Below are 21,183 nucleotides of genomic sequence, written 5' to 3' on the forward strand. Positions count from 1 at the left end.
GCAGCCTTCATGCCTTGGGCCTGAGTCATTATCAGAAGGGGTAGAAAGAGTTCTACCCATCAATCCGACTGAGGTTAATAGAGTCCTAGGGCATGTAGCAGGCTGCCTGCAGGACAGTAGAAGCAGGGCCCTGGAGTACACATTCCATTTTTTGAGGGCCCAGCCTGGTGTGGCTAATAGTCCTTCAGTATTGGCAGCTGTAGCAGGGAATTGAAGCCTTGTAGCTTGTGGTGCAGGGCAACAGCACTCGCAGTCTCTGCCCAGCCCAGGGATAGAAGCAGGGATAGAGACATTGTTGGGAAAGAGCCCCAGAGTTAGGGGTGTCTGAGGTGAATGAACCTTTTATGACTCTGAAGCACAACCTGTGAAAGGGATAATGGAGCCCTGGAGAGAAATCATAGCAGCCATCTTGGGCAGCCTCAGAACTTATTTCTCCAATTCAAGCCCAAGGGATTTGAACATAGAAGGGCATGTAGCTCTTGTAGTATTTTCTTATTCTGCAAGCTGGGATGAGGGCAGAGGACAATCCAATTGCAGGTGTCTTCCCAGCTTTTCTTTTCCTCACCCATCTTTAGGATGTCTGGCCAGCAATCTGGCCCTTTCTACCAGGTCAACTGTTTGGGAATGTGGTAAGTGTCAGAAATAGCAAGCCCCTGGACTGGGCTACTTAGGGGACATGTCTTCTGGGGCCCCAGTTGTCTTTATTCCTGCCTGATCCTCTGGTTTCTCCACCACCAGGTCACACCTCCTAATTTCTCAATGTCACAAGTGCCCAACACTCCCAGCTGTCCCCAGGCCTATTCTGAACTGCAGACACTGTCCCCCAGTGAGCGGCAGTGTGTGGAGACCGTGGTCAACATGGGCTACTCATATGAGTGTGTCCTGAGAGCCATGAAGAAGAAAGGAGAGAATATTGAGCAGGTGAGTGGTTGGTTGGCTGGGGGTTGGCGTGGGGTGGGTGGTGAGTGGTCAGCCTGGAGAGAGGTCCTAGACCTCTGGGGCTGGAGTAATGTCCTGCTTATATCCTAGAGCCCCATCAGACTCCTAGCCCCAGCGTCCTTTCCTGTGAGTTGGCGGGACTCAGGGCAATATTTTTGGAGAAAGTAGCAGCCTCAGCAGTAGTGCTTCTGCTTTGGGGGCTGCCCTGGGACCTATGCTAGAGAAAAGCCTAGAGGAAAGGGTGCATTGGAGCCGTTGGACTGTTCTCTGCCCCTCCTGAAAGGGCACACTAGTCTTGAGATATGGTCTGATGTCTCCTCCCAGAAATGTTTATCCTGTCATAGATGCCCAGAGTGTTCCAAAATGGGGTACTGGAGACCTAAATCTTGGCATTTCGTGATTTGGGCTATTTGTTAGTATATTCTGCCCAGTCTGTGGAGTTGACATTCTGGGAGATATGAGTCAGCTGTGACAGGAACTCCTTTGAAAAATGGCTACTCATGTTTAGAAGGGTATGCCTGTCTTTTCAGCAAATAGTCACCGAGGTCCTACTGTGTTGGATGCAGTTCACAATACAAATTCAAGTCCTATCCAGGATCTAATAGCCAGGTGGGAAGCAGACGTCACCCTTACTGGCTTAAGACTCTTGGGAAACTCAGGCAAGAGTGGTGATAAGTGCTCAAACCTTTTTCTTTTTTTAAGATTCTCGACTATCTCTTTGCACATGGACAGCTCTGTGAGAAGGGCTTCGACCCTCTTTTAGTGGAAGAGGCTCTGGAAATGCACCAGTGTTCAGAGGAAAAGGTAGGACCCTTTGTGCCTCAAGGGAACCCTCTGGAAAGGAGGGACAAACTAGTGTCTCCTGTCCAAGAATCACCTTTCCCTACTAGTGAGTGCAGGCAGAGGTAGTCAAAATACATAATTTCTTAAGTGTCCAGACAGCATTTGGATAGTTGGGGTTGTTAGAGGCTTGATGAAGTATTGGGTTGAAGATTATCTAGAGTCCCAGGGAAGGGAAGGGGAAATGACCTGGGCAAAAAGCCGTACTTCTGGATGACTGAGGAGATTGCTAGTCACTTTGCCCAGCCTGCTTCCTGGCTGTTTCTGGGTTCAGTATCCTGCCTTGAGTGTGGATTTTGGTTAGTGGGATGCAAATGAGACAGCAGGAGTTGGAACTGGGCATAGTTCCTGAAGGATGATAGGCTGTGGCATCAGCCTGTCTGCCTGGCTTCCTCTACAGCCCCCTTGTGCTTGTTGGGGGACCTCATGAGGCTCTGGCAAAAAATGCAGACTCCCCCAAGCAGCCCCCTACATACACATTCCTCTACCCTACTATGTGGCCAGACCCCTTTCTTCAATCTTTCTTCTCTTTTATCCTTTAGATGATGGAGTTTCTTCAGTTAATGAGCAAATTTAAGGAAATGGGCTTTGAACTGAAAGACATTAAGGAAGTTCTGCTACTACACAACAATGACCAGGACAATGCTTTGGAAGACCTCATGGCTCGGGCAGGAGCCAGCTGAGACCAGGCGCTGCGTAGGCCCTGCCATGGAACCACCCCCGCAGGAGGCCCTGAGGATCCCATGTGTGGGGAAGGAGAAGGGACACACTTCCCGATTTTCTTTTGGGGGTGGAAGGTCAGGCGTGGAGACTGTGCTTGCCAGTCTGAGCTGGGGAGAAAGTAGGGAAGATTTGGGCATGTGAATGCCTCCAGAACTGCTCTGGCTCCTTCCATATTAAATGTATTTGTATTTTGAGAAGTGACCTTCCCACCTTGGCCCTCCAGAGAGACTTCCCTGGTCCTTCTGGGGTCTGTTTGTCCTCAGCCGAAACCTGGCCCAGCTGCCAAAAGGAGTCAGGAAGAAGGGGTGGGAGGGCCAGACTCTGCTGCTTTAGGGCTAGATGCTTCCCTCCCCTGCACTGGTGGACTGAACTCTGATCCAGGTTGAGTGCAATTGAAAGGTTCTTCCAGGGTTTTTTTTTTTTTTCTTTCAACAAAATCTTAGTGTTACACTGGTTCTGCAATGTCTCTGAGGTGCAAAAAATGCCCTTTTCCCCATGGGGCGCTGAGTTTGCCTCTTCTGCCAGGCAGTTACCATGCTTCCCTGCCCCAGCCTGTTTCTTTTGGCTTGGTTTGGACCACAATCCTCTGCTACCCAGGATTTTAGAGCTCCCTTCTCTTGGAAGCAGTTGTTGGTTTAAGAAATCATCAGCCCCTTCCCAGCACATCGAGTGGGGAGAAATAGGCTGCAATTTAGTAGCCCAGCACTAACTCCACCTCAGTTCTCCTTGGAGAACAGCCTCTCCCTCCAGCCCCCTGCTCTAGGATGACACAATGAGTAACACCTAGTCATAGAAATCAGTCTCTTTCGTTTGTTTTGTATTATGTTGTTCATCATTAAAGATCTAAATACAAAGGATATACAGTCTTGAATCTAAAGTAATTTGCTAACTATTTTGATTCTTCAGAGAACTACTAATAAAACTCTAAAAGGTATGTTCTGCTGTGATAATTTATTGCCAAGTGCTGTTTTACTGAGGGGTTGGGGTGGGTGGTGAAGAGATTCCTGCTTAGATTTGCTGCTCATGAAATAGGAGCTAACAATTTTCTGTCTTTTTAGTACTTTCTTCCCACTGTAGGCCTTTGGTACCCAGAAGCTGGCCCTGCAGTCTGCCCTGGGTTTTGGTTTGCAGAGGCAGACCCAGATGAGGATCTGTTATAAACCTGATGTAGCTCAGTCTCTGGAACAAGAACATATGCCTTCCTGCAAGACTGTGGAGGTGAGACAGGCTGGGCCTGTGGTGTAGTCACTCAGAAACGAGGAAGTACCTTTTCCTGTGAGAAGCATCAGGCATTTATGTGCTGTGTGCCACAGGCAGAACTGGATTCAGACTGTTTCACCAGCTCTCAGTGGTGCTGTTGTAGCTGAGAGAACTAGATTCCTCCCTGAAGTTTCTGGTCTTTATACTTAATGCCATCCTGCAGTCCCTACCTTATGCTCATGGCTGGGAATGGGTCTAGTATTTTGAGTGATCATGTGAGGAGAGACTGCAGTCTTTTGGCCAGGAAAGAGGCCGCCCTCTAGTGCTCAGATCAGGCAAAGGGTGGCAGGGCTGCAGTGTTGTTGAAAGCCAGTTAATGCTTCTATCCTCTTAATTAAGCCTTCCTTTTAAAACCTTACAAAGGTATCCTTTCCCTGTAAGAAATTGAAGATTCACACATTATAGTGGGCATCTGGGCCAAGGCTGTGACACATGAATCTCAAGTTTGACCCAGGAGGCCCTAGTAAGTGATGGACCAGTTTGTATTTGTCTTTGTCTTGAGCCTCTTCCTGATGAAAAGATACATAGCAAGGAGGACTCATATGAAGGGGTGTGTAAAAATTCTGCTTCAGATTCTCAAGACTACTGACTGGAGCACTCTGTGCCAAGATACTACTAAACACAGGCTCTTGAGGTAGTAGACAGTCAGGGTCATGTTAAAGTTAACACTAGGAGATGGACTTGCCTGAGATCCTCCCCTTCAACTTTGCCAAGAGAGGGTGTGACAGGTGAGGACTCAGGAGCCAGGAACTGCCTGCCACAGGAGCATGGGTGCTGTTAGGGCTTATAATAGGCCAGTCATCCAGCATAAGGCAGAGATGGGAAAAGAATAATGCAGTAATATGAACACTCCCTTCTGTGTCTGGATTGCAGGAAGGGAGGGGAACTGGGGGTATAAAGCCTGTCCCACGTATGCAACCTAAAGCCCAAACCAGTCTCCAAGGGCTGATGGGGCAGAGCTCACCGAGCCCCCACTACAAGCCACCAGTGTTTTAGTTTTTGGCTAAGTCTTGAAGAACAGAATTCATCTAACAAAGCCCCTGAGTTCAGCATGTTTTCTTCTCCAGCTTGTGGCCTTTGGCATTTACATTACCACTGACCTCATCCTCTGAGCCTTAAATTCAGAAACATCTACAAGGTTATTAGACCCAAGTGTGTTTCCAGACAAGAGGTCAGTAAGACAAATTCTCTTCTAGCCCCAAAGAAAAGGGAGGGGCATATTGTTTTTTTTAGGCTGCTCTGTCCTTCCTTACAGATGGCCTTGTGCTTGAAATTGAGGGACAGAGTCTTGGTCCTGAGAGAGGAGCTGGGGCCCAGTCAAGGCCATGTGTGGCTAGGGAAAGGGTAGCCTGAGAAGGATCAGGGAGTGGGTCTGGTATCTGCAGGGAGGACCTGGCAGAGGCCCCTTCAGCACAGGCTCCCGAGCTGCCATCACCTCATACTGGGTCTTACTCTAAGACACCATTGTTCTCTCAGGGGCGGTGGCTGGCCTGTGGCAGGCCAGATATAGCTGAAGCTGGCTCCTCAGACTCTGGATGCACTTGGATTTCAGAGCCATGATTTCATCCAGCTGGGTCACAAAATCTTCAAAATCCTGAGAAAGGAAACAAAGGACAAATGGAGCTTTTGCTAGCCTTCTCTCAGGATCTGCTTTTCTAGTCCCTTCTCTTGCAAGTTTTCAGAGCCCAGGTCCATCCTTCAGCTGGAAAATCTGCAGGAGAGTCACTATGGCACAGGGTGAGGCTCATTTCTCTGCATTTGAGAAACTTTTTTTTAAGATTTTATTTTTAAGGGGCACCTGGGTGACCTGGTCCATTATGCATCTGACTTCAGCTCAGGTCATGATCTCAACAGTTTGTGGGTTCGAGCTCCACATCAGGCTTTGCGCTGACAACACAGAGCCTGCTTGGGATTCTTTTCTCCCCCCACCCCCTCCCCTGCTCAAGCTTGCGCGCACTCTCTCAAAATGAATTTTAAAAAAAGGTTTTTATTTTAAAGTAATCTCTACCCAATGTGGGGCTCAAACCCACAACCTCAAGAGTTGCATGCTCCACTGACTGAGCCAGGTAGGCACCCCTGCATTTGAGAAACTTCTATGAGAGGTATTCTACAGGACAGAGGGTTGTTTTTGTGAAAGTACCCCTGGTTTGCATGTGGTAGGTCACTTACTGTCACAGGGAGGGGCCCTAGCAAGTCAAGAAGGCAGAATGGCACAGGATAGAGGCTGGAAACATTTTAGCCTGGAAACAGGGAGTGTAGTACCATCTCTCACCTGTCCTTGCGCCCCCCTTGAGCTATGTCAGAGGAATGGCACAAGGCCTCCTAGAGTAGGATAGCAGACCTTACCCCACACATAACTGCAGCAAACAAGGATGACCATCAAATTACCCACAGGCTAATTCCCAAGAGTCCCTGAGGGTCTAGCCAAGGCCACTTACATTAAGAGCCAACTGGCTCATTAGGGTCTCCTCCTTGAAGCCCAGTTTTGCCATTTCATCCAGCTGTTCCTGGTGTGCTCGGATGACCACCTGCCTGGAAACACCAGAGGGGACAGTGTGATCCTCTGGGCCTTCCATCTCTCTTGGGCAACTTTTGGGAGCTGAGAGCCTTATTTCCAGGCCTTATTTCTGCCCAAAGTGGTCAAAGCTTTGACCAAGGCCAGCTCACCATCACCTCCTCCCCTGTCACCTGTTCTTAGGGCTTATTTAGGCACTAGAGTATACCAAGAAGATACCGGGAAAGAGGCACTTCTCAAGCTGTCCCTGCCTCCCCAGCTACACTGAAGGACAGGGATGAGTGCTCTTTACAGGAGCTGCCCATAGCTTCCCTGCCAAAAGGTTCAAGGCTGTGACCACTGGAGGTGACACACTTGGCACGAGGTAGAGCCTGCTGTTTTGCCTGCCATCATCTCTCCTCCCTGGGCGTCCAGGGACCAAAGCAGGGGGTTTGAGCTAGAAACTGGAGGATCTGCCAGGTTCCTCTCACCTATGCATCCCTGCACGTCCTTTTCTTTGTCCATGGCCTTGGCCTGGAGCCAAAGCGAGCAGCAGGCACACAGCCGGCCTAGATATCAGGAGCCCTAGCAAAGGGCTGTAGCCTCTGTTCCCACACACCCACCCTGCCCTCCATCTCCCAGCCTCTAATGCTGAGAGGGGCCCTGCTTGATCCCTCTGTCTTTTTTTCTCTATGCCTCTGTCCCATCTCTTTTTGCTGCACCATCTACAGCATCCTTTGGGGAAAGCAGTACAAGCCACTAGTCCCTCTGTTTTTGATCAACTTCACCATTTTGGAAGGTGCCCAGCCTGTCTTGGTTCTGCGGGCACAAGGCTACAGCTTTTGCATCTCTGGGCAGCACTTCAGGAATACAGACCCGACAGAATGAAGAGTATTCTGAACTTACCACAGGTGACAGATCCTCCTTTCTCCCACTCAAGTCCCAGCTTTCCCAGACTCAGGGTTCATCCACCCTGGTGGGCCTGCTCCCATACATTTTATTCTTGCTCTCCATGTCAGGTGCATCTAGGCAAGCTCCCTTGAAAAGCCGGACAAAGCCTCTCTAGTCGTAGAATAGCTCTGACACTGAGCCAACAATAGCCATTCCCAGGACAGACAAAACGTTAACCTGGGGTGGAAGTAGGGGTGCCGGAGGGGCTCGAGTCTTGGGGAGTGTCCAACTTACTGTGCATGCCCCAGGGTGAGCTGATGGACTTTTCCTGCCGTCTCTGGAGAGCAGCTGGCGATCAGGGGAGAGCCTGGCCTTGCTAAGCATCTTGGGATCAGCCTGTATTTGAGCCATACGACGTCTGTGTTGGAGCAGGACAACTTGATGGGGTCTGTGGACAAAGTCAGCTCCTGCCAACCAAGACCTGTTGGATGTTTTCTTTCCTGGACCCAGGGCTGGTCAGCCATATCACTACTTTCTGTTTGTGGGGTGAATATAGGCCCAGGGTGGGGTCCTCCAGTATGTATGGTGGGGAAGGGCTTTCCTGGGAAACCTTGGGAGCTGTTCAGCTCTGTGTCCTTAGCATCAGCATCATACTGCTGGCTACCCACATGTTCCTGGGAGAAGAGAGCAGTCTCTGTGCTCTCGCAGACCCCTCCTAGGTCGGCCTCACTTGTGGGTAGCTTGTCTGGGGGCTGCTGACGGATGGGTGATGGGGACAGAGCTGGAAGACCACCACTAGGCTTATTGTCAGGGGGAGATGATGAGAGCCACAGGTGCCCAGTTGCCGAAGAGATTGGCAGAAGTGCCTTTTGATCATCAGATGACACTGTGTGGTCCACAGCTGGTCCCCCTGTGTCCACTGCCGCTAGACTATGCACAGGCCCATCCTGGGCCAGCTGCTCCAAGGAAAGAGAGCCCTCGTTGTCTGTGTTTTCCAGGAGGGACACAGTGAGGGGAGCCATCACTCCAGAAGCATATTCAGAGCATGTGCCTGATTCCCCTTTAGAGTCGTCGTCTTGGTATGCGTAACTGTTCTTTGCTGTTGGGCTGTCTTGTCTGACTTCTTTCAGAGGTGTACTGACTGTGTCTCTTTGGTCTGGAGATCTTGCAACTGCAATGTGGGATAGTGAGAAAATGAAACCATCTGCCTCCAGGGATGGTGAAGTACCCTCGGCCTGCCCAGGAACCTCACTTCTGAAGGCATTCTGTCTGAGATCAAAGGCTGGGCTGCCACCTCTTTTCTGGCCATATACAAACTCTACCTGTGAGCAGTAAGGCTTCTCTGCCAGGTTGTCTCTGGGAGAAGGTGCTGAGGAGGCAGAGTCCTCCTCTCTGCTCCAGTCCAAAGGTAACTTACTTGGGCTGTGGCCACGATTAAGTGCTGCTCTTCTGTGGCTTGCGGGGTCCCTGGAGTACATCCAGCTTCCAGTTAGACACTTCTCATCACCATCTGTCCTGGGGTTAAAAAGCAGACTTCGCTGCCTTTCAGCCACCTGCTCCTCAGGTCCTTGTTCCCTCTGATGAAGGAAGAATGAACCTTCGCTATTCTCTAGGGTGTTTCTCTGCTTTGTGGTTCTCTGACTGGAGACATGTGAAAAAGAATCTTCACTGAAATCGCTGTCATCAAGGTCCTCAGTTTGGGCTCCATCCTGGCTCTCAGAGTAAGAGCAGAAGGGAGGAGGGGTCTCCTGGAGCTGCCCCTCTAGGGGCCTGTACTGGCATAAAAACCTTTCCAGTGGTTGGTACTTTAACTTCTGCTGGAGGAGAGGCGGCTGCTGGAACTGCTGGTGATAAAAGCGCAAATGTTCCTCCCTCTCCTTCTGGTGTGGAGGGATGTCTGTCCGAGCTTCAGAGGCAGACCTGGCAGGTGTGCTCCCCTTGCTGCCCTGACTGTATTCTGCTAAGTGGTGGAGGTTGCCAGCGGAGAGCTCAACTCGTGACACAAGCTGCTTCTGCACTGGCTGCACAGTCTGCACTTTCTTGCACTTGGAGGGCAGTTTGCCATGCACCGGGTCTTCTCCTGGGCCGGGGGTCCTGCTTCCCCACCTGCGGGCAGCTTTGTGGCTCATTTGAATTTTCTCAGAGCACAATGAGGCAGACTCTTCTCTTTTTTTGACTGAATGTCCAGACCGTGTGGCTCCCTTCACAGGGCTAGTCTGAATGACCCACTCTTGGTGAAGACTCCCTCTGGATCCACCCCTTTTACTGGGAACTTTAGGTACAGGAGCAAAAGGGATATTGGGTGGGCGGTTTGCCAGAGGATGAGCCTTCCCTCTCATGGAGCCAGGAGCTGCTGTGAATGACTGCTGAAGTCCCAGCTTGACTTTTTTGGGAGAACACTTATCCCCTGGCAGGGCCACAGGGGAGCTCTGGATTCGTTTTGGAGAAGAGTTTCCAGAGGTCCGATTTCGACTGGTAGCTGAAGCACAACATTTAATGCCTTTCTTTAGTTCTTTGACCCTGTAAATTACCATTTTATGTTAAATGTGTATTCCTGTATGCTCCTTAATTCCTTTTCTATATTTTTTAAAAACCAAACAAAAAGTATTACAAAAAAGACGAGTGTATTCTCTGAGGATATAAGCATATACCTAGCATTCTATGATCAGAAGTTTTGGAAATCACCTCAGTCCCATGGGATAGGCCAGAGGAGCCGGTCTTGGAACTGCACTACATCCATGTAGGGCCCATGCTGTACTTCTTGAAGGTGGACCAACTCAGGAGCCTGGTGTCTACCACTCACCTGCCCACTTTTCCTGCAGCCCATCTCCTTTCAGCCTTCTCTAAGAAAATGAATTCCCTCAAACTTGCTAGAACTCAGGAAGCAAAACCTTCTGGAAATAAGCAGGCTGTGCTAATTCCACTAAAGGAAAAGTGACCTGTCTATTCCTAGGGTTTCTCAACCTTAGCATAGTGGTATTTGGAAAACCAGATAATTCTTTGTTGTGGGGAACTGTCCTGTGTTGTGCCCTATGGGATGTTTAGCAGCATCCTTGGCTTCCACCTACTAAATGTCAGAAGCACTTCTAAGTCATGACAATCAAAAATGTCTGTAGACATTGCTAAATGTCCTGTGGGAGGCAAAGTTGCCTCCTAGGTAGAGAAATAGACAACCGTGCTCTATTCCACATGGGAATTTTAGAGAAGATGGAAAAGCCAGAATTAGGTCTCTGCTAGGATTTAGTTGTCAAGTTCAGTCTCTTACTCTGTGATATTTAAAAACACTGTAGGAATTTATAATTACAAGGTGACATCAAGTAAAAATGTGACTGTCCAGTAGTTTGTAGATTCTTCATTAAAATCCCTTAGGAGGTGGGGTGTCCAGCTGGCTCATTCGGTGGAGCATGCGACTCTTGATATCAGGGTCATGAGTTCAAGCCCCACATTGGGCATGGAGCCTACTTAATTAAAGAGATATATTTAAAAATCCTCTAGAAGGGAGTACTACTTCTACTTGGGGGCTCCCATAAAATGTCTCTTCCATTATTTTAAGTTTATCCATTTATTTTGAGAGGCCGAGAACATGAGTGGGGGAGGGGCAGAGACAGAGGACTCCGCACTGCCAGCACAGAGCCTGATGCAGGGCTTGAACCCATGAACTGTGAGATCATGACCCACGCTGAAACCAAAAGTCAGATGATTTAACTGACTAAGCCACCCAGGTGGCCCTCCATTGTTTTGGTTTTAATCCAATCATTACTGGTAGCCAAATGACACCTGGTCATTTCTGAAAACCAAGATCGTAAGTCTGACACTGAGACTTCATTTAAATCTTACCTTTAAGTCTGAGAGCCAAGGAAGACAGGCAACATAGCTAAGCAAAGAGATGTAGTATGTGGCTAAAGACACACGAATTGTATCCACGGGCCTTTGTTTAGGTGTTGCAGTAGGACATACAAGCAACGGGCTGAGAGGTGCCACGGTAAGTCTAGATGGTTCCATATTACTTCCTATTATAAAAATCTTAAATATTTTAGTTTAATTAAGAGAGAAACACCAAAATTTCTCACTAGGAGTCACAGTAAATAACTATAGACAGCTGAGTGCCAGAAGGAATCCTACAGGTAATTTGGTCATTGATGCTAACTGCTTCCAGTGTACTTTTCATGTCACCAAAATCACAACTATCAGTGAGCTCTTCTGATACATCTATTAGAACTATGGAACTTTATTTCTGGACTACTTAGCAACATTCTTCTAGGCCTCATTTAAGCACCTAAAATAAATGGCTTTCATTTATTTTTTTATTTTGAGAGAGCGAGCGAGCACATTGAGTGAGTGAGGGGCAGAGGTAGAGAGAGAATCCCAAGCCCCCTCCTTGCTCTCAGCACGTAGCCTAACTCAGGGCTCTGTTTTATGAAATGTGAGATCATGACCTGAGCTCAAATCTGAGTTGGATGCTTAACCAACTGAGCCATCCAGGTGCCCTTCATTTATTTTCAGTAATGTATTAGACTGCTTCAAATGAAGAGAATTCTATTATACTTTTTCCATTCTATTTAAAGCCAAAATTATTTCAAATAATTTTGCAATTATACTTAATACATCCCCTATGAGAAAGGGTTATTTTCATCTTCCTTTACTGAGTCACTAAATGAGGAGATGGTCTTGTTCTCTGCTTCTAATGATGAAGTTATTAGTCTAAGCAATTGATAACAATGTCTGTGATTTGGAGAGTGAGTGAGGTTATGAAGCAAGTTCAGCTTACTGTTAATAACTGTTGAAGCTGGGTAATGGATACATGGGGGTAAAGAATTTCCAGCCATACTGGGTTTTTGGAAACAAGTTTGGATCATCTCGTATCTTCTATCTGATCTCAGTTCATGAAGTAGCCTTTCCTCTAGCAGTGCTAGTGAGCAGGCATTAGGAAATCATGCAATAAAAGAAACCTATTTTGGGGACCTATTAGTATTACCATTGGTTAAATTAACACATAAATTAAATTAACATATTGAGTAGTCACTGTGTGCCCAGCATGTTGGTAAGCCCTTCACACATATTATCCTCACTGATTCCATGTAACTGTTGTATGATGTAGATGCTAATATCCCCTGTCAGATAAGGAAACTGGACCCAAAACTTATGCCCAAGACCACTCAGCTATTTTGAGGCAGAAGTAGGATATTGGCCCAGATAGTCTGGACTCCAGAGCTCTTGTAACCACTGTGTAAAGTATCTCTCCTATCTAAATGAGACGGTACACAGAGTGCCTCACCCTGACACCCAGGAAGAGTTCCTCCTTTCATTCACAAATATTTACTGTGCGTCTACCAGGTAAAGCACTGTCTGAGCAATAGATATGGTAGAGAAAAAGATAAGGTTTCCTGTTTTCATTGAACTTAAATAATACCTCACTTTTCCTTCCCAATGAATTTCATAAAATGCCATGGATACTAAAGATTCCTCAACAGTAGTAAAAAAAAAAAAAAAAAAAAAAAAAAAAGAAAAAGAAAAAGAAAAGAAAAAAGAAAAGCTTTCCCTCAAATAGTTTGTTAACCTTGGAGAGGAGACAGCTTCTGGGAGACCACAGAAAAAGATGTAAGACAGGACCAAGCAGCAAAGCAGCCAGAGGAAAGAATGGAAATGGTAGCGTCTTCATCCATGGTAGGAAACATATGTGACCACAGAGTAAGACATGGGGTGGGGTTGGGGGGACCCTGGCAGATACCAAAGTCACCCCAAATATATAGTCAAAGGTGCTGGCTTTACCACCAATTCCCAATGAGCCCTTTTAAAATTCCTGCCCTTCTCTGGGCTCAATTTATCCTTCTGTAACATGTTATATCTGGGTTGCTCTCTTCTGGACCTACAAAGTTCTAAGAGTCTCTGCTTTGACAAGTAACATGTATTCTATCCCTTACGATTAGGGCTGAGGCTAGCAGGAAGAAAACCTTGAGCCTTCAACTCCAAAGAAATTTCATTTCCCAATAGCCATTTAAAAATCACCAATGGAGTTGTCTCCTGAACCGGGGAACGTGTCCTCTTCCTCTTGTCACATTTACACTTGTAAAAGGGCAAGGCCTACCAGGTCCCATTCTTCAAATGACCAACTGCACATTCCCCTTTGGTACTAGGATCACTGCCTCAAGAACAGGCTTCTGGAGCTCAAGATCAGACCCCTATGTGTGTATGAGACCTGTACACACGACCTGCTACCTGAGAGCAACTCACCGGTCAGCATAACGCAAAGTATTCAGAGTGTGTTCAGTGGCCACGTGGCTTGGCGAGATGTTGGCAATCATGCATGTTTTGGCATCACCGATGAAAGAATCCTTCAGGACCTGTCCAAAACAGAAGTCAGGTCAACGAAGTCAACTAACAAGGGGCATATTGACTACTTATTGTGGGCAGGACACTGGGCCATAGCTTCCCATCCCCTACAAAAAGGCAGTTTACAAAGAAGAAATACAAATGACCATGTTAAAAAAAAAAAAAATGGTACTCACTTCACCACCAAAGAAATACAAACAAGCCATTAAAAATACTAATATTTTTCACCCATAAGATTAAGACTCATGATGCCTGCCCTAGTGAGGGTCCAGGGAAATGGGTACTTTTCTACATTGCTACACTACTCATGTAGCATGTACCACGAAGTGGTACTTCCTTTTGGGAAGGCAGTTTGGCAATATGCATGAAAACATAAAAAAAGTGCACACTTCCAGAATGTTATCCTAAAGAGAACTGCTCAATTAAAAAAAAAAAAAAAAAAAAAAAAAAAATATATATATATATATATATATATATATATATATATATAGAGGATATGCATTACAACATAATAATAAAAATTGGAAAATCTAGGCATTTATAAGTAGTGAACAAACTGTTAACTGAATATAATGCAACCATTAAAAATAATTATGTGGGGCACTTGGGTGGCTCAGTTGCTTAAGCTTCTAACTCTTGATTTTGGCTCAGGTCATGATCTCACAGTTCATGAGATCAAGCCTCATGCCGGGCTCTGTGCTGTCAGTACTGAGCCTGCTTGGAATTCTCTCTTCCCACCCCCCTGCCTCTCTGCCCCTTCCCTGCTCGTGCTTGCACTCTCTCTCTCAAAAATAAATGATTAAAAAATTATGTATAGCTGTACTTAGGTACACAGGAAGATCTAAAACTTAATCTGAGTGAAAAGGCATATTACTCCATAACTATGTAAGTAGATCTACATGTAGATATATGGACAGAGAAATGTCTGGAAGGATGTCCACCAAAACACTGCAGTGATTATCACTGGGAGGTGGGATTTTCTGGTACCTCCTACCATCTTCTTTGTACTTGTATATATGGTCTGAATCACTATTATTATTTAAAGATTTTGTTTGTAAATAACCTCTATACCCAACATGGGGCTTGAACCCACAACCCTGAGATCAAGAGTCACATGCTCTACCAGCTGAGCCAGCCAGGTACCCCTGAATTATTTAATTAAGTAGGAACACATTTTCTGGGGATGGTGAACTTGTTTTAAAAAATAACCGAGCCAAGGGGCACCTGGGTGGCTCAGTGAGTTAAGCATCTGGTTTCAGCTCAGGTTATGATCTCACAGGACGTGAGTTCGAGCCCCATGTTGGGTTCTGTGCTGACAGCTCAGAGCCTGGATCCTGCTTCAGATTCTGTGTCCTCCTCTCTCTCTGCCCCTCCCCTGCTCACATGGTCTCTTTCTCTCTCAAAAGTAAACATTAAAAAAAAAATAACAGAACTAATGTCAGAATCACCCATAAGAAAGGTTTTCTAAGTTTCTGGCTGAAATGTTTGAGAAGACATCATCTAACCAGTTCCGACTACTAAGGAGTTATGTTATAGGTTCTGCCACAGGCCCTGTGGAGCCATTAGGATAGCTGCACAGACTGAAAACCTCTCCCAAAATACAAAGATCTCATAAACTGCCTTCTACCCTAGTCAGTTCTCCACTGGGCACAGGACTTGGTGCAGAAGGGAATCAGAAGCACCCATAACTGCCTTCACAGCAGTTTATATGTAGGTAGACCCCTCCACGGGCCACTTTTCTATAGCTATTACAATGCTGACTTACTAGCATTTTCTGTTAATAAAGCACAGTTTCATGACAGAAAAATGGAGGAAAAAATTACCTATAGTTTTAACACTCAGAATAATCAGTTAATACATGCAGAATTTTTTTGTGTAGTTTTTGTCTCATAACATATTTTTATACTATAGATCTTGGTCATCTTTCCTATCAGAACCTGTCAAAAATCTAGCTCATCCGGGGCACCTGGCTGGCTCAGTTGGTAGAGCATGTGACTCTTGATTTCAGGGTTTTAAGTTCAAGCCCTGTTGGATATAGACATTACTTAAAAATAATTTTTTTTTTACTTTTTTTTTTTTTTTTTTTTTAAGAGAGACAGCACATGCACACATGTGAACAGGGGAGAGGAGGAGAAGGAGAGATACAATCTTAAGCAGGCTCCACACTCAGTGCAATGCCCGATGCGGGGCTTGATCCCACAACCCTGGGATCATGACCTGAACCGAAATCAAGAGTCAGACATTCAAGTGACTGAGCCACCCAGGCGCCCCAAAATAAACTTCAAAAATACATCTATCTCATTCTTTTTAACTCCAGCTGTTATTTTTTATCTTGAAACACTAGTCTAAGTCTTACAGCTAAGAAAGTACTTAGTACAACTACACCAACCTCCCTTCAAAGGCTCAGAGACTCCACTAAATAAAAAATATTTCTTTATATTAGAAATTGGCAAAAAGCTGTTGAGTGATGACCAGAAGAGCACCACTGCCCCGAAAATGCCCAGCTGCCTCCCACCACAGGCATCTCTGCCCGAGGATGCCCCTCTCTACCTAGAATGAGCTCCTGGAAAGAATGTGACTCTTTCCTTCCCTGGACCCCCAAGCTTGGCATCATGCATTGCTGGCAGTGGATGCTTTGCTGAATGAACAAATGAATGAAAGAACAAGTGAGAACAAACTCAAAGCTCACATTTAACTTTACCTGAGTTAATTTGCTTTGCCTGAAGGGAGTGTGGCTGTGTTCCTGATCCAATGCTCGGATACATTCCTTCAGCTGCAGAGTAGAATAACAACAAACACATCATATATCACATGCAAAGAGAGAGTTAACAGATCAGACTTTTCTTAAATAAGCCACACTCAGGCAATCCTCCAAAAGGAAGTCAAATGCCCTGGTAGTTTCTTGTCCAACAAGAAGAATCAAGCTAGACTGGGAAACAACATCCTGTGCTATCTGTGTCTAGTTAAGGGCCACCCAATATAAAGGCTGTGATCCTAGAATTAGCCCTGATAGCAGGGAACAGACAAACCAGGTAACTTCCCACAAGGCCCAGAGTCCAAGCTTATCTGGTGGCAGTTCTGGCTTGCCACCTCCCTTTTTCTCATCTCCTCTTATACTATTATCAGCTATGGATGTGCTGAAGTAGAGAGAATATCTACTTGACTCCCTCAACCTCCCTGCTCCCACATGCATACCTATAGGTGTAGATTCAAGTGTAGACTCAGATAAAAGTTTTCTGAGTGGGACAGAAGAAATTCTAGAGTCAGAGCTGGAAAGGAACTGGGAAATCACCTAAGTCTACCTTCTCATTTTATTTTTTACCTTCTTATTTTAAAAAGGCAGGAACTGTGTCCCAAAGGCAAGGACGTATCACTTGCTCCTAGACATAAGCCCCTCAAAAAAGTGCACATTTGAACATCACTAGCGCTCAGAGATCCACATATGTAGACCTCCAGGGGTAACATACTCATCAGAAAGAACAGAACAGCAGGGGTGAGGGGAACAGGAGGAGGGAGAAGAGATCTCCTATTTCTGAGTCATGTACCTAGGTTAAAATAAAGTAAATGTAAAGGAAGGGAGGAAAGAGGATGGAAGGAATCCTTGGAAGTACCCATGCTGGAGTTCACCAAGAACAGGTAATTAGCCTTGAGAGTTTGCTATGGCTGTTCTTAGTGGCAAATATTGAGGTCCACAGCTAACTCCTCTCTATCCAAAAAGCTGCAATATATAAGAGGGAACAAGTATCCTCCACTTTTTGAAAGTTCAGGTTATGCCATTTCACTTTTATAAAAGGCCTACATTAGTACCTGTCTGTGCTAACTAAAAGAAATTTAAAAAGGATTTTCACTTTTATTTTAAAAGGTGAAAAGTAAGGGCCCCTGGATGGTTCAGTCAGTTGAGCGTCTGACTTCAGTTCAGGTCATGATCTCACAGTTTGAGTTCAAGCCCTGTGTCGGGCTCTTGTGCTGACAGTTTGGAGCCTGGAGCTGCTTCAGATTCTGTCTCCCTGTCTCTCTGTTCCTCCCCCACCCGTGCTCACACACGCTTTCTCTCTCTCGCTCTCTCAAAAATAAACATTAAAGAGTAAGGTGAAAAGTAAAAATAGTATTCAGCGTTTATTCTGCAACAAGCCTTTACAGGTGCAGTGCGTGTACCCTGAGCGGCAAGAGTGGTACCGTCCAACTGCTTCCCAGGGAAGTACATTCAACATCTCAGCAGAACTGTATTTCCATCTGTGTTTTATTTATTTAATTTAATTAACTAACTTAGTATTGAGAGAGAGCGAGCAGGCGGGGGAGGGGCAGAGATGGGGGGAGAGAGAATCCTGCACGCAGGCTCTGTGCAGTCAGCGTAGAGACCAACACAGGGCTGGAATGCAAAAGCTGTGAGATCATAACCTGATCTGAAATCAAGAGTTGGATGCTTAACTAATTGAGGCACCCAGGTGCCCCTTATCTTTTAATAGTTTTTTCTTTTTTTTAAGTAAACTCTAAGCCCAATGTGGGCCTTGAATTCACAACCCCAAGATCAAGAGTCACATGTTCCACTGACTAAACCAGCTAGGCTCCTCGATCTGTGCTTTATTTTGATTTAGTTTGTACACCCATTAGCAAGATGTATCTTAAGGTATCAGAAAAGCCGAAGACAGGCTATTTTTGGCATTTTGGGAATGCACACACTTTTCCCATATAAATTAATGGTAATCACTTCTTTGCCTTATGCCATTTTGGCTTACAAATGGTTTCATGGGAAAATTCTATTTTCAGATAGAGAAACCTATATAAGGGAATTTCCTCTTTTATTACAAATACCCCAAACTTGAGCACTAGGACAGTTCTCCAAAAGGGACAAACAGGTAGCCAAATCCTGCCCCTGAGTTACACCTGCCCCTTACATACTCAAATCCAAGTGTGGCCACCAATCCCTATGAGTCCTTGAGTCCCTTTAGCCCTGTTGAATCAGAATGGGAAGTATACTTTATTAAACTTATTAAGGGAGAACTAAGGGGAATACCCAAGAAGAAAATAAGGTGTACCTTTGTGTACCTTACAAAGCACACGATTTTTAAAAATTTTTAAAAAATGTTTATTTATTTTTGAGAGAGAGAGAGTGCAAAAAGGGGAAGGGCAGAGAGAGGGAGACACAGAATCTGAAGCAGGCTCCAGGCTCCAAGCTGTCAACACAGCCCGACACGGGGCTTGAACCCACAGACCGCGAGATCATGACCTGAACCCAAGACGGATGCTTACCCGACTTGAGTCTCCCAGGCACCCCAAGATTTTTTTGATAAATATTTTTAAAATTTTTATTTATTTTTTTAAATTTTATTTTTGTAGAGAAAGAGAGCACAAGCAAGAGAGAGGGACAGAGGTAGAGAGAGAAAGCCTCAAGTAGGCTCCATGCCCAGTGCAAAGCCTGATGTGGGGCTTGATCCCATGACCCTAGGATCATGACCTGAGTTGAAAATAAGAGTCAGATGCTCAACTAACTGAGCCCCCCTGGTGCCCCACAAAGCACAAGATTATGATGCTGTTTTTGAAGGCTTGTTTCTAGGCTCCTTTGCATGCTCCTGCCCTTGTGAGATAGACATAGTCCAGTCTCAAGAGGTTGTATGACTTCACATGGACTTCTTCCCAGATTTTATACTTGATTCCTGGACCATAATTTTACATATGAGAATCACAGATTTGTAGCTAGAGAATATGGACCCCTGGCCAGTTCACTTAATCCATCTGAGTCTTAGAAACTTAACCTGTAAATGCTATTGGTTCTGGGGCTCCTTTGAGAAATGGTTGATTACAGGGCTAGGGCAGGGAAAGCATAAAGATGAGTGTGTGACATCTTATAAGGCCAAAAGGCAAGGATATGCTCAAAAATGATGGGGGATGAGGAGCCTGGGTGGCTCAGTCAGAGCCTAAGACTTCGCCTCCGGTCATGATCTCACGGTTTGTGAGCTCGAGCCCCGTGTCAGGTTCTCTGCTGTCAGCCCAGAGCCTACTTCAGATCCTCTGTCCCTCTCTCTCTCTGCCCCCTCCCCTGCTTGTGCTCTCTCTCCCTCTCTCAAAATACATAAACAACAACAAAAAATGATGAGGGCATATATATCAAAATGATACAGGAGCCAACTTGAAAGAGCTCACAATGGCCAAATCTGGGACAATCTGAGCAATAAAATAATGATAGAAATGTATTATAATCTAGCAAATAAAAGAAATATCCATTTACTGTTATAATCTAATAAATAAATTGGAGAAGAAGGATAGCTCTTTCTTACAGAATTCCAACTAATTAATGTAAAAAGAGTGATAGGAACAGTAAATCCCACCAGGTAAACACCACAATAATAATTGTTGCAGATTAAGAATCATCAATGGATGCCAAAATTAGGCAGCAAAAGTGTGATGTAAATAGGATATCTGCATAGTTTCAAAGTATCTCCCCATAAGATATTTATTAATTACAAAAGGAAAAATGGTAACATTACGGTGGAGAAACCTAGCACAAACCACCTTAAGTGATCAAAGTGAACATAATCAGTAGTAAGACATACTGATTTCATGCACCACCTGATATGATCCACCAAGAAGGACACAACTTATGTGGTGTTCTTGCTAAAAATTCTTTACCTTGATCGAATCTGAGAAAACATCAGATAAACCCAAATCCACAGACAATCTGCAAAATAAAAGGCCAGCACTCTTCAAAGGTGTTAAAGTCACAGACAACAAAAACTGAGGAGACTATGAAGACAGAACAACTAAATGCAATATAAGGTCCTGGACCCAAAAAAGGACATCAGTGGGACTACTGGTGAAATTAAAACAAGGTCTGTAGATTAGTTAATAGTATTATTATTACTTTTTTAAATATTTAAAACTTTTATTTGAGAGAGAGAAAGAGGCAGGCGGGGGGGTGGGGGAGAGAGAGTGAGAGAGAGAATTTCAAACAGGCACCATGCTCAGCACAGAGTCTGACACAGGACTCGATCCCATGACCCTGGGATGACTGAAATCAACAGTTGGACATTCAACTGACTAAGCCATCTAGGCACTCCTTTAAATTTTTTCTTTTTTTAGTTAACAGTATTATAACCAATGTTCATTTCCTGATTTAGAGCATTTTATTATGGTTACGTAGGATGTTAATATTATGGATGCTGGGTGAAGGAATGCTGGGCATTTATTTTTGCATCTTTTTGTAAACTTAAAATTATTCAAAAATTAAAAAGGTAAAAATAGATGCTCTCTCACCTTTCTAGCCTTACAATTTATCCTTCATGAGGCCTAGAAATAAAGTACCTAGCTAGAGACTTCAGTTCTGGTCAAAAGGACTTAAATAATATGGAGGAACACAGGCAGCACTGTAGAGCTGCAAAAAGGAATAAGGAAGATCTTTATATAGAACCGTGTAGGGAGCTCCAGGATACTGGTCAGGGAAAAAAGCAAAGTGTTTACAGTATGCTACCCTTTTGCTTCTGAGAACAGCGTTGAATACATATATATTCAATGTACTGAATGTATGTGTGTGTGTGTGTGTGTGTGTGTGTGTGTGTGTGTGTGTGTGTGTATGTGTGTTTATCAAGTGACTTCGCAACACAGTATTAGGACTACACATCCCTAGCCAGATACAACTTAAGAGTGAAAAAGAAACTGCAAAGAAATATTAATTTGAATTCAGTAATCACATTATGAGTAGTGTTAGGATT

The 21,183-nt window shown here is 45.1% G+C and overlaps 2 protein-coding genes and 1 non-coding gene across 6 annotated transcripts in view; 1 reads left to right on the plus strand and 2 right to left on the minus strand.

Annotated features, from left to right (window-relative positions):
• Positions 1–3,361, plus strand: part of UBAP1 (ubiquitin associated protein 1) — a 61,102-nt gene extending 57,741 nt beyond the window's left edge. For all 4 annotated transcript variants that reach the window (XM_015535036.2, XM_007076563.3, XM_042965166.1 and 1 more), the window contains 3 exons: positions 739–921; positions 1,642–1,743; positions 2,322–3,361. In XM_015535036.2, coding sequence (XP_015390522.1) covers positions 739–921; positions 1,642–1,743; positions 2,322–2,462 — 426 coding nt within the window. In that variant the 3' untranslated portion in view covers positions 2,463–3,361. The remainder of the gene's footprint in view (positions 1–738; positions 922–1,641; positions 1,744–2,321) is intronic.
• KIF24 (kinesin family member 24) overlaps positions 3,299–21,183 on the minus strand; it is a 74,409-nt gene continuing 56,524 nt past the window's right edge. Inside the window, exons 9-13 of the mRNA XM_015535035.2 lie at positions 16,179–16,250; positions 13,379–13,488; positions 7,442–9,667; positions 6,201–6,294; positions 3,299–5,356 (exon numbers count right to left, since the gene is read on the minus strand). Of these exons, the coding sequence (XP_015390521.1) occupies positions 5,216–5,356; positions 6,201–6,294; positions 7,442–9,667; positions 13,379–13,488; positions 16,179–16,250 (2,643 nt within the window). The 3' untranslated portion in view covers positions 3,299–5,215. The remainder of the gene's footprint in view (positions 5,357–6,200; positions 6,295–7,441; positions 9,668–13,378; positions 13,489–16,178; positions 16,251–21,183) is intronic.
• TRNAK-CUU lies at positions 14,546–14,618 on the minus strand. Its single transcript has one exon. It is a non-coding gene; the product is annotated as a tRNA-Lys (tRNA).

The sequence above is a fragment of the Panthera tigris genome, chromosome D4 (assembly GCF_018350195.1).
Source record: "Panthera tigris isolate Pti1 chromosome D4, P.tigris_Pti1_mat1.1, whole genome shotgun sequence".
In the NCBI taxonomy this organism is placed as follows: Eukaryota; Metazoa; Chordata; class Mammalia; order Carnivora; family Felidae; genus Panthera; species Panthera tigris.